This window comes from Orycteropus afer, unplaced genomic scaffold (assembly GCF_000298275.1).
Source record: "Orycteropus afer afer isolate SDZICR_OR568_19922 unplaced genomic scaffold, OryAfe1.0 scaffold00008, whole genome shotgun sequence".
Taxonomy (NCBI): domain Eukaryota; kingdom Metazoa; phylum Chordata; class Mammalia; order Tubulidentata; family Orycteropodidae; genus Orycteropus; species Orycteropus afer.
The window spans coordinates 8,956,005-8,969,705 of NW_006921595.1; the positions used below are offsets into that span (position 1 = coordinate 8,956,005).

A 13,701-nucleotide genomic window follows, 5' to 3' on the forward strand; every position below is an offset into this window, starting at 1 on the left:
AAGATTATCTTCTGTGTCTGTGTTAGTTGGTTTCCCTTTTCTTTGTTAAAGAGGGTCTGTGCAGTCTTTCTGCCTAGTCTGCCATCTTGCCTCCTATGTACCTTGAATTTTTAATGTAATAGGCTCTATGGGGGTTGGTTTGTAACTAACATGGGTCAGAGATTCATAGCCCAGGGACTGCCTATATAAGATACCAATACTCGATGTAACTGCTCATCAGGAGAAGTCAAGTACAAAAATAACCAGTGGTTCCAAACAGGAGCTTTAACACCTACAACACAAGGACAGCAGCTCCAACCACAAACCCTGATTTCAGATGGAGCTGCTTTTTGTGCAAGTAACCACCTGGCACAGGCTGAGGGGCAAGGGACATGGGAACAGCGGAAAGTCTTTTATCCAATGCTGGATTCCCCCAGCAGGCAGGACAGGCTAACTGTCGGGAAATTCACATGCTTTTGTATTAAAGAAATTTCCAAACATATACAAAGCAAACAACAAAGAATAGTATACTGAACTGCCATGTACTGACCACCCAGTTTCAACAGTTCTCAACTTATTGCCATCCTTGTATCAGATACCACCATGCTTCCCTACTAAAAAATTATTTTACAGTTTTTGGGCAGGATTTACATACTGAGTGGTACAAATCTTAACTGTGCGTTGACAAATGTAGGGCTCTCCCACACCATATAGAACATGTCAACTTCCTCAAAAAGTTCTCTCATGTCCCTTCTATTGTGACTTTTTTTTTTTAAACCTTCCCTTTACCTGTTCTAGAACTCGGGTACAAATTTTTAACTTTTGCTAGCAAGCTAATCCTCCATCCAGAGAAATTATTTTTAGAATATGTGAAGAAGTAGCAATACAAAGAGCTAGAGAAACTTGGCTTCAACTTTAAAACTAGCCTTGGCCCTGCTGATAAACCATGTACTTGGCCCAGTGCTTTAGCTATTCTGGGCTTTAAACTCAAAGAAAGGCTATTAGGCCAAGCACCCCATGTGGACTTGGGAAGTCCTTGGGACAAAAAGGGGAGTGGGAAACAGGGCTATTTATTACAGCATTCCAGAGAACCATCCAAAAAAACCTTCAGAACTCTCTGCCATCAAGTCAATTCTGACTCAGAGTGACCCCCATTGGGTTTCCAAGGCTGTAAATCTTTACGGAAGCAGATTAACCCATCTTTCTTCCACAGAGCAGCTGGTGGGTTCAAACCACCAACCTTTTCGTTAGGGGCCAAATGCCTTAACCATTACACCATCAGAGCTCCTTTAAGAACCATGCAAGAAGAGGTGCTAATTCTTCAAGTCTGGGTAGGCTTGGCAATCTGCATTTTAACAAGCCCTCAGGTGACTCTGATGCACTTAGTGGACCATCTCTAGAGAATTTCTGCTCCAAAGAAAGGCTGAAAAGTTAGTTCTTCCACATACCAAATAAATGGAAAACTATATGAAATAAAATAATTTCAAAAGAATGATAAAAAAAAAAAAAAGCCTGTTTTAAATCAATAAAAACTCTGAAAGTTGTTTCAAAACAAAAGTTAGTTCTTCCTTTGGTCGAGCTTGAGTCAGCCTTTGGGGTTCAGCCTCCTCAACAATTTCAAGTTCCCTCATATAACAGCTTTTCAAACATATGAAGTTGGCAATCATGTTCCTCCTTCAGTCTGATCTTCTCAGCACAAAACACACCCAGTTTGTTCAGTAGTTTCCACCCACTTGGAAAGAGAAAAGGAGTTCTGATGGCACGGTGCCTAAGGCATCTGACTGCTAACCAGAAGGTCAGTGGTCCAAACTCACCAGCTGGCCTGTGGGAGGAAGATGAGGCAATCTACTTCTGCAAAGATTTATTGCCTTGGAAACTCAATGGGGGGTCGCTATGAGTTGGAATCGACTTGATGGCAGTGGGTTGGGTTTTTGGTTTTGGAGAGAGGGAATTCATTCATATGAAGCAACTGCCAACAAATTACCTAGGAGTCTTTGGTCCTCTGGAGATTCTAGAGGGAGATTCCACCCTCAGCCCAGAAATGACCAGAGCAAATTATCTCTTGAACATCTACGTATTATGTGCTAGGAACTACATTGCCTTCTGGTGGTTCAGTGGTAGACTTTTCACCTTCCATGGAGGAGACTCAGGTTCAATTCCTGGCCAAGGCATCTCAAGTGCAGCCACCACCCATCTGTCAGTGGAGACTTTATGTTGCCATGATACTGAGCAGGTTTTAGTGGTGCTTCCTGACTAAAACAGACTAGGAAGAAAGTCCTGGCAATCTACTTCCAAAAATCCAGCTAATGAAAACCTTATGAACACGTAACAGTCTGCTCTCGTTGTGCATAAGGTCATCATGTGTTAGTAGCGACCAGACAGCAGCCAACAACACTTGGCTTTTAACATACTGTCTTAGGCTGGGTGCTCTAGAGAAGCAAAAGCAGTGAAGCTTATATATGTATATATAGAGAAAAATTTATCTTGAGGAAATAGCTCAAGCAATTGTAGAGGATGGCAAGTCCCCACGTCCGTGGGTCAGATGTCAGGCTTTTCCTGACTCACGCAGCTGCATGGCCTGATGAACCCAAAGTGGGCAGACAACAGAGGGTTGCTGGCTTTGGAGGCTGATGAATCCTAGATTGACAGGTAAGATGGCAGGCTGTTGGCTCACAGGCTGTGAAGGCAACAATCCCAAGACTGGCAGGCAATATGGCAGGTCACTGGTTCAAGTCCAAGAATTGGCGATCAGATGACAATGAGCCAGATACAGGACCCATATTGAGCAAAAAGCCTGAGAGCTTTGCCAGAGCTTTTCCACATACATTAGAAGCAGGCTGTACCTGAAAGAAACTCCTTTTCAACTGATTGGCTGCTTATAGCACATCTCATCATGGAACTAATTACATTATATCAGATCTCATCAAGGAGAATGACTATATCATAACTATTAAACCACCGAGAATCATGGCCCAGCCAAGATGACACACAACTATAACTACCACACTATACACTGTTATTTAATCCTCATAAGAAGTCTTTAACAGGTTAATATTCTTCTTTTACCAGTTTGGAAATTGAGCCTCACAGGGATTGCTTAGGAAGAGATGGAGTTGGGATGGTGTGGTTATTAGTTGTTGTTGTTGTTGTTGTTATGTGCCATCGAGTTATTAGTATAACCCATTAACTTTTTAGGCCACAGCACCCAGTTATTCAACCAAACACTAATTAATCTAAGTGCTGCCATGAAGGTATTTTGTAGATGTGGCTAACATCTATCTATAACCAGCTGACTTTAAGTAAAGGAGATTCTTTTGATAATCTCTGGGTAGGCTTCATTCCATTATGAAGGGCCTTAGAAGCAAAACTAAAGTTTCACTGAGAAAGTGAAACTCAAAATTGTAGCATCAAGTCCTACCTGAGAACTTCTAGCCTATTAGCCTGCCCTAAAGACTTCAACTTGCCAGTCCCCACAAGTTTGTCAGCCAACTTGAAATAAACCTCAATATATATAGAAGGAGCACTGGTAATACAATGGGTCAGTACCCGGCTGCTAACCAAAAGATCGGTGGATCTGTACCCATAAAGATTACAGCCTAGGAAAGCCCATGGGGGCAGGTCTACTTTTATTTAGGGTCACTGAGTCAGAATCAACTTGTTGGCACATGACAATATCTATATGCATGTGTGTGTGTGCATATACATGTGTATACATATGTGTATATCTGACTCAACGGCACATAACATGTATATACACACACACACACACAACCTCATTTTTTCAGTCATTCATTCTACTGGCTCTATTTCTCTGGGGAACCCTGGCTGATACAATAGGAACCCAGATCTACCCAACTTTAGAAGGCCATGTCTGTCTCTATGTCATTGTCCATCCTCTGCCAAATATCATGTGACACTTGACCAAAAGCAACAACCCATATATTTGCCTGAGCCTCAGGAAGCTCCAGCTGCCCAGAAAGTATTTGAATATTAACTTAGATTCATTCTCGACAACTAGATCTTGAAAATAAACAATGTCTATTGTTGGAAGCTCTGATAGCATAGTGGCTAAGACACTTGCCTGCTAACCAGACGGCTGGCGGTTCAAACCCACCAGCCACTCACTCCTCGGAAGGAAGGTTGGGCAATCCTACTTCCGTAGTGATACTGCCTCGGAAACCCAAGGAGGGGTCCCTGTGAGTCAGGTTTGACTCGAGGGCACATAACAACAACAACAACAATTGTTCAGCTACCAGGAATAGAAGACACTTGTTTTTACATCTGAAGTTCTGTAGTGGGCGGGAGGTGTGGTTCACTCAGTGCATAAGAACAGTAACCTGTTCTATTTGGGGCAAGGTCAGTAACTTGCTATATAACTTTAGGCAATCCCAAGTCTCACCACCTGATTAATTATAATGCCAACCTGAAAGTCTGCTTTCCACTGCCCCCTTCCACTCAAACAGTTGGCAGGAACTGGTCAGATGGCCCTTCAGGCTTTTAAATCTGGCCTACTTTCTAGTTGGTCAAACTATGAACTGAAGCCTTGAAAGACCCAAAACATTCAGTTCAAGCTCTTGGTATCCTGGAGGACAAACAGAGTATGGAGTGATGGATTATAAGTTCTCAACAGATACTGGTTGAACTGACCTGTGCTCATACCCTGTCATGGGTACTACTTGCAGGCTGAAACTACGACCCCGTTTCTGTGCACTCAAGACATGACTACAATTCAAAGTAGAGGATGCCAAGTTCCAGAGAAGAGGTGTTACAAAGTACAATAGAGTACAAAGGAAAGAACAGGAAATGTTTTGTAGATAAGGTGATAGATGGGAGCTCTGGTAGCATAGTGGCTAAAGCACTTGACTGCTAACCAGAAGGCTGGCGGTTCAAACCCACCAGCCACTCCTCGGAAGGAAGGTTGGGCAATCCTACTTCCATAGTGATACTGCCTCGGAAACCCAAGGAGGGGTCGCTATGAGTCGGGGTCGACTCGACGGCACATAACAACAACAACAACAACAAGGTGATAGATGAGAAAATCTGAGAATTTAATAGTAAAAGGCTTAAAGGAATGAAAGGAAGGCAGCCATCTGGGGCAGAGGTAACAGTAAGACGCAGGAATGCACTGGGTCGTTCGTTTGGTGTAAAGGGAAAAAGATTTAGCTGGAAAGTAGGCTACGGGGGGAGGGAGGGTTTAGTGGAGATGAGCTCTGCAAAGATAGCTGGTGGTTAGGTGACACTGACCATATGAAGAGCCTCGAATGACAAAATATCTTCCTGGTGAGTAATGGGGAGCTAGTGGAAGCCCTGCAGATGAAGTTGGAGAGATAAAGGAAGGCGTGCTTTGAAAAGCTGCCCCTGGAAACAGAATGTTGTTGTTGTTGTTATGTGCCGTCGAGCCCCGACTCATAGCGACCCCTCCTTGGGTTTCCAAGGCAGTATCACTATGGAAGTAGGATTGCCCAACCTTCAGAATGGAAGGTAGTAAATCAAGGAGGGGGCATTACCGGTTCTTGCTGAATTAATAGTAGTATCTAACATTAATGAAAGGAGCTCTGGTGGTGTAGTGCCGCGGCATCTGACTGCTAACCAGGAGGCTGGCAGTTCAAACCCACCAGCTACTCCGGAAGGAAGACTGGGCAATCTACTTCTGTAAAGATTTACTGTCTTGGAAACCCAAAGGGGGTCACTATGAGTTGGAATCGACTTGATGGCAGTGAGTTTGGTTTTCTTGGTTTAACATTATTGAGGGTTTATCATGTACAAACCCTGCTGGATTGGATTTGGATTACTTCATTTACTCCTTACAACTCCCTAAGGTACTATTACCATCCCATTTCACAGGAAAGAGAACCAAGTCTCAGAGAGGCTAGGACGGGTGCCCCAGATCACACAACCAGTCTGTAGTGAAGTGGAGATCAAACCTAGGTGATCTGACTCCAACATCTGCACACTTGACCACTAGACCACCCTGCTGCTGAGATGGGGCCTGGATACTGCACTCTCAGATCAAGTCTGATTTGCCACTATCTGTGCTCAGAAGTAGGGAGCAATGATAAAGAGTCAGTGCAGAGATGCTATCCCTATGACTTAGCAACCACAGGGAAGGAGTGAAGAGAAATAGGTAATTTGAACTAAGGTTCTCCAGCGTGGCACATCAAGCCAGCAAATTCCACATAGCAAGTTCTGCTACAAATAATCCTACACATACACCAGCTGTTTCCAAAAATGTAGCTGACTTTACTTTTAACATTGGAGCCTACTTGCCAAGTAAACTTAAGAGCTACTAGAAAGATGTCACTTTCTCCATCCCATACAAAAAAATAAAAACAAAAAACATAACTCACTGCTTTCGAGTCGACTGGACTCATAGCAACTTGTCCTTGGGTTTCTGAGGTGGTATCTGTACAGAAGTAGATCGCCCAATTTTCCTTCTGAGGCATGGCTGGTGGATTTGAATCGCCAGCCTTCTAGTTAGCAGTCAAATGCCTTATGCACTACGTCAGATGACCATAAGTACATCTTCACAGCATCTTTTAGTAAGCAAAATAAAAAACCTACCGTGAGACTTCATTGTGCTGTAATGGTTGTCATAATAAGACTATTTCTGTATCAGAGCTGTGTTAAAAACAGGTGGGTGTCTGAAATTTCATTTATCCTCAAATGCCCAGGCATTATGATTTTGAAACAACAAAAAATGTTACTTTAACAATCAGGGACTTGCTTTCTCTTCCCTTTACTCCTAGAATTAAGTACTAACTCTGCCAGTATTCCTCCTGTGACCTGAAGAAATCTACTCCAATGGGCAGAAAGCCAAGAGGTCCTGCTGAACCTGAGCCAGTAGAAGGTCACTGTTGCAGGGCAGGACACCACATCAAGATAACCACAAGCCCTCAAAGTGATAACAGCTCTTTAAAATACTGATGCTGGCTGCCTGCAGCCATTCCATCATCAAATGTGTTCACACATTCAATTCTGCAAACTGTTTAGTTTGAAAATCATGGTCTTTGGTTGTAAGTGAATGTTGTGGTTAGGAAGGGAAGCATGTCTGTCCTGGGGAATTCCAGGTTCTGTTTTCAGATAATGATTAACACCACTAAGAAGTGAAATCAAAGCAGTTTTCCTTTTGAAAACTGGAAAATCCCCTACTCCAAAATATTTTTGCATATGTATAAAAATTATACTTTAAAGCCAAAATCTCTTATAACTTGAATGTAAATCACTGAAACTACTTTAAAAAAGAAAAACAAAAACACCCTATGATGCACTCCTATGGGGCAACACACTCCTAACAGTAGCTAACATTCATTAAGCATGTCCCAAGAGGCGACAGAAAGGAACGCTGGTGGTGTAGAGGTTAAAGCACTCGGCTGCTAACCAAAAGTTTGGTGCTTCAAACCCACCAGCTGCTCCATGGAAGAAAGATGAGGCAGTCTGCTTCTGTAAAGAGTTACAGCCTTGGAAGGCCAATGGGGGTCACTATGAGGCGGAGTTGACTCGATGGCAGTGAGTTTGGTTTGGTTTTGGAAGCGTTGGTAAGCACAGTTCTAAGCTTTTCACATGGAATGGATTTTTCGTACATCAACTTTATGAAATGGATACTTTTATTATTCCTAAATGCAGATTAGGAAAATGAGGCACAGAAAGATCAGGAAGCTTTGCCCAATGCACAGAGCTATATATGGCAGGGCTGGAACTTAAAACCAAGCAGCCACACTCCTCTCTCCCCCACAATACAGCTTCAGACCAGACCAAACCAAACTCACTGCCATCAAGTTGATTCAGACTCATTGGGTTTCCAAGGCTGTAAATCTTTACAGAAGCAGACCACCCCATCGTCTTTCTTCCAGGGGCTGCTGGTGGGTTGGAACCACTGACCTTGTGGTTAGTAGCCAAATGCCTTTACCAGAGCTCCTTCAGCTATAGACAGAATTATAGATAAACAAGCTAAAAGGGAATAAAGTAAGCAAGGGCAGGTTAAGGAGGGTGGCTTAAGGATGGATGGTAAAAGAAGGGGCAGAATCTAATTTACATCGAAAAGATAGATCTTACTTTTATTTCAAGACTTTTCTAAACTACGAATTTAAAAACATCCTGACTCAACATTAATCCACAGGCAGGTTTTTTTCTCTTGCCTACACTCCACGGCTGTGAGTTTGGTTTTTTTGGTTTTAAAGTGGCAATTAGACTTTTCTTTCCGGATCCAAAGTGCAGACCATAACAAAACCATTACAGTGATTGAAAGAGAAAGATTTGCACTTTTTACATTTCAATTCATAGAAATCTCAGGAGGGCAGGTGGGTGGAGGGATGGATCTCCAATGAAGTTACTTTTTTTTTTTTTTTTTTACATTACTTTTTTAATGTTAACTCAGTAGCCATTAAGCACTTCATGTACTTCTTTGCCATGGAAACTTGTATTCTTTAAGCAAAAGTTATTTAAGTCTCTGAATTCTCCACTCTCTGGAAGTGGTTTCCTTTTGCATGAAGGAATGTTTCCCCAATTTTCAAATTGTTTATTAAATCATACAGCAATCATAGTTATTCTTTCAAACAAATCCATGATTGTGTTTTTTAACAGTCGAAAAATAAGTACAAAATAACAGGCACAGTGCTGGTATTTCACACATACTTTTGCCACGTGATCAGAACACTATCCCTTGGGGGCATTACTCTCCCATTTGACAGGTAACTGATAGTCTGAGGTCTGGAGTGATTAAAAAACCTGTTCCAGGGCACTAGGTAAGTGGTACTCTCAACTCCTAGCCTGATTGCAAAGACTGAATTGTTTGCCCAGCCCATTTTGTCCTGGAGCCATAGTTCCAAATTGGAGTGCTAGCACTAAGAATGGCACCATGTGCTTTTAGAAGCCAATCCAGTATAAATAACCTAAATGTTCATCAAGAGATGAACTGGTACCATTGCTGCCCTTGAAAAAAGGTCAGAGCCACAGGCAAGGACTGCAGAGCTCCCACAGGAGGGAGGAGGATTCCCAGCCAACAAAGAAGTGGGGACCTGTTTTACAGCCGCAAAGAACTTAACTCTGCTAAAAACAGAAATGATTTTGGAAGAGGATCTCATGCTCCAAATGAGAATGCAGCCAGCCAACAACTAGATGTCAGCCTTGTAAGATCCTGAACAGAGGACTCAGCCAAACTACCATGGACTTCTGACCTACAGAAACTATGACTTCCACTAACATGGATGGAGGATTGTAGCCCATCTCAGTGGGACACCCAGGGCTCCAGTGGCTGGAGCTCTAGCTGGAATTCAAATAGCTGATTTCCAGTTTTTCTCAGGAGTTGTGGCAAGATGACCAGACTACTGTCTTAATTACCTGAAGACTGGAAGGTGTGTAACAATTCAAGATGACTGAAGAAATTTCACGTGGACTATCAGTTAAATATAACTGGATAAAAATTTAAAGTTACATGGAGCCTACAATTTTGATATCCTTATCTGCTCTTTGGTGCCATAGTACCTAAGGCATTTGACTCCTAACCAGAAGGCTGGTGGTTTAAACCCACCAGCCACTCCTCGAAAGGAAGACTGGGAAATCTACTTCTGTGGAGATACCACCTCAGAAACCCAAGGAGAGGTTATTGTAAGTCAGAACTGACTTGAAGGCAGTGAGTTAGGTTTTTTATTTTTTGGTATCTGCTCTTTGATGTATGTTATTGCTTATGTTTCGAACCATAAGCCTACTATCATTTGTTAGCAAAATGTCAACAATTTTCTGAAAAATGAAAATTTGAAAAAAAAATCACATGAGTGGGTAAACACAATGTGGTATACACATACAAAGGACTATTATTCAGCCATAAGAAGGAATGAAGAACTGATACATGCTACAATGTGGATGAACCTTGAAAACATGCCATGTGAAAGAAGTCAGACACAAATATTGTATGATCTTATTTACATGAAATATCTAGGATAGGCAAATGTATAGAAACAGAAAGTAGACAGAGGTTGGGGGGTGTGAGAGTAGGAAGAATGGGATGATGAAAAAGTACTGGAAACAAATAGTGGTGATGGTTGTACAACACTGTGAATATACTTAATGATACTGAATTGCATGCTTAAAAATAGTCAAAATGGCACATTTTATGTTGTATATATTTTACCACAATGAAAAAACAACAACAAAAACCCACAAAATGTCAATCTAGCTGATGTCAATTGGACATCAGTGGTCTTGGGGCCAGCAGACTGAGTGGGGGCATCACATTTCCACACCCTAGCCCACCTGCCTGTCCACAGAACAAGTATAAGTACTTAATTAATGTGCCAGTCTGGGAGTCAGGAGGCTCAGGTTCCAGTACCACTTTTGACACTAATTAACTATGTGGCTTGGAGTAAGTCCTCTAACCTTGCTACACCTTTATTTTCCTTAAGTACAAATTGGAAATAAGAATGCCTGGCTGCGTATCTCACAAGGTTGATGTAAAAGGTGTTAATCATGACAAAGTTTAACTAGCTTTGAAAACTATGTCCTTGACAGCTTATCATTGCCAGAATGAATACAACCAGGCCACCATAGCAGCTAATGTGGTCCAGCAGGTCCACACATACCAGCCAGCAGGAATGGCACTGTGTGAATGTCACCCAATCCCCTAAGAAAGCTGGACTCTGGGACTCCAAGGAGGTCTGGCTTGGCCTGAGGTCCCACAGTTCTTCCAAGGCAGCCTGGTATCCACAAGGTGATGCTAACAGAACGCCCTTTTCTCCTTCCAAGTGCATGTGCACTTTCAATATAATTGGCACTCAGCTGTGTGTGTGGGGGGGTGTCATCTGGTACAGGGCCCAGGACTGGATTTCAAACTCATAAGATACAGAATCAGGATCGACATTAGTGCATATAACACTCATTAGAAGGCAGAGGGCTCAGGAAAGACAGACCCCCATGGGGTCCAAACTGGATGAAACTTCTGAAGTTTGTTCTTTACAGCCAGGAGCCCACCTAAATTCTTCCCCATTAGTTCCTGTCCCAAGGAAAAAGAAGGTATCAGATCAGCATAACAGTGAATCACCTAGCACTTCAACACAATGGCCCCCTGCAGGAGAGGGTGGAGAAGCTTGTCGGGCAACTGCCTACACAAACAGGGTAATTCTGAAGAGCAGCAAACAAACCAGTTTAGCCCCAATACCCATTTTGCATAAGATTGCACTCCACAAAAAACAACATCCAAGGAGTAGTTGTTGATCGATACCAATAGTTAACAATTAGGTTTGGGCCAGGAAAGAATTCAAAAGCTCCTTTCAAGAATTCAAAAGGTCCTTTCAAAGGAGCTTTGGTGTAAGTATCCTTAGACTCGTTTGGGCCATGGAGATGCTTCAATCAACAAGTTTTGACAGGCTGTTTTTCCGTAAGGAAATTAAGTCGCATAAGGGTTTGAACCAACAAACCGAGGGGAACTTGTTAGTCATGCGGTGACTGTAAAGGTAATATGTTTTATGTTAATAAGGGGTTACACAAGCGCCAGACGGGAGGCGCAGGAGGGATGGTTAGATCACGGCAGGGCCATCTGCCAGCCAGCTCAGTGTGGACACTGACCACAGCTCCTAAATCCAAGCAAGTAGCAAAAACGAGCTGCAGTAGGATTAAACCAGGGCAAGTGTTATCTATCGCGTTAGCCCGGAAGTCTGGATTTTAAAAGCAACGTGCATCACACAAGTTGACCACGGGTCCACAGAAAGAGACATCTCAACGTGCTTAAGTACTGAATGAAGACAGTACGCAAATAAATTTCACCATCTCTTTCCCCTCACCGCCCCCAAACTACCTTCGACAGCCGTCAAATATAAGACAAAGTGTTCTTCTCTACAGCCAAATGAGTGATTTCACCCTCATCTTTCGCAAAAACCTATCTATCTATAAATATCCTCCCTTCGAATTCACAAACAGGAGAGCCTCATCTACAACCATCCGGGAGCTAAATATGAAAGAAAAAAGTGGCTGTGCCCCTTACAACCCTCTAGTGCTTCTGGCCAGCTTCCCCAGTACTAGCGGTGAGGACGCCGCATCTCGCTCGCGTCCCAGCTCGGGTTACCTCGCTCGCGCGTCCCCGGGGATTTGATACTTCAGCCGTCGGTTCCGCTGGTGCCTTCTCCTCCTCCCTGGTGGCCAGTGCGCCACTCCGAGCCTCACGAGGGTCCCCGCCGCCCCCTGGTGCCGCCTGGCTGCCGCCGTCCACGCTGGCACCGACTCCTCCCGCCGACGAGGCGGTGGCGGCAGCGCCGAGTAGCCCGTGCGCCCGGTCTGCATCCCCAGCCGCCACGCTATGTACCAGCCACGCATCCACCCGGGTGCGGGGAATAAAAGGGACCCCAAGTGCGCACAACTCCCTGAGCAGTCGGCCCTCGGACAGCTCCGCAGGGTCTGACTCTCTGCCCTTGGGGTGCAGCTGACCCGCGCGCCCCCATCCTCCCGAGGCCGCAAAGGGGCTGAGCGCATAGGCGGAGCTCGGTGGGCAGCCCAGGAGCAGCAGCTCATCCCGGAGCAGAGTGGGCGGCGAGAGCAGCAGGTAGACGTCCAGATCTACGTTAAGTCCCGCCAAGCTCAGCAGGATAGTGAGGTGCAGGAGGCCCCCGCTATCCGACCACCACGGCTTCAGATACTTCATCTCCCGCCGCACGCCCGGGGACGTCCCCTGCTCGGCGCCGGCGGGTCACGCCACTCCTGCCGCGGCTTTGGCACGTGCGGGCCCCGCGCGCCGCCAGCACCTGCCCGGAAGAGAAGGAGAAACGACACAATGGACCGGAGCGAGGAGCGGCGGTCGTAGGCTCCCCGAACCGGACACAAAGACGCTTCCTCCGCTGCCCACACGGAGCCTGGTGCGGCCGGGACTCAGGAGGGTAGAGGAGGAGCCACCTGCGAGCAGAGCCCGCCCGCCCGCAGCCCGGCGCCGCGGCTAAGCCCCGCCCCAGGCCGCGAGCTCAGCCGCAGGGAACACGCCCACGGCCTCCCCGGGCTCGCGCCCGTGGGCGGGGCCCGCACGGGGCGGGGCTCCCCGAACTCAATGGCTCTTTATGCTACGGAGAGGTGGGAAGGAGAAGGAGGCGTGGGAACGCAAAGCTTTCTGGGAGCTGGAGTTATTCTGGTCGTGAAGTGGCTGCTTGCAACCCATTGGTCTTGGAGGAGTGCGTGGAAAAGGATGAGGCTATGTAGACTCCAGCTAAAGTAACCAGGCAGCTGCAAAGCTCTGGGCAACTTGCGAAGGACTTTTACCCACGTAAGTAAGAGTGAGCTCAGGCGTCTGATCCACTGGAATTAGATCCCAACCCCAACACTTGCCAGTTGTATGACCTTGGATGAATTTCTTAATCTCTCTGTTCCTCAGTTTCTTTATCTCTAAAATGGCACTGTATAATAGAGATATAGTGAGGTCAGATGAAATATGTATGAAGCCCAGAGTCTGATATAGACTCCACAGCTGTCACTGGGACCAAACAGAGCAGCCACACATCCCACACCCTGTGCAGCCTTATAGATGCCTCTCTGTATCCTGGATATGCCCTGCATATTGTTAGGCCTTCCCTCACAGTTTTCTTTGCTTCTGAAATGAGGATTAAGAAACCAGAGGGTCCCTGGGTGGCAGTTCAGGGTCAGCTACTAACCTAAAGGTTGGTGGTTCAAATCCACCCAGGGATGCCTGGGATTACAGCCAAGAAAACCCTAGGGAGCAGTTTTACTCTGTAACACGTGTGGTTGCCAGGAGTT

General features: G+C 45.1%; 1 protein-coding gene across 1 annotated transcript in view; it reads right to left on the minus strand.

Moving 5' to 3' along the window:
• The window catches only part of NFE2L3 (nuclear factor, erythroid 2 like 3), a 42,054-nt gene extending 29,450 nt beyond the window's left edge, over positions 1 to 12,604 (minus strand). Inside the window, exon 1 of the mRNA XM_007946484.1 lies at positions 12,032 to 12,604. Within this exon, the coding sequence (XP_007944675.1) occupies positions 12,032 to 12,604 (573 nt within the window). The remainder of the gene's footprint in view (positions 1 to 12,031) is intronic.
• Between the last annotated feature and the right edge of the window lie 1,097 nt (positions 12,605 to 13,701).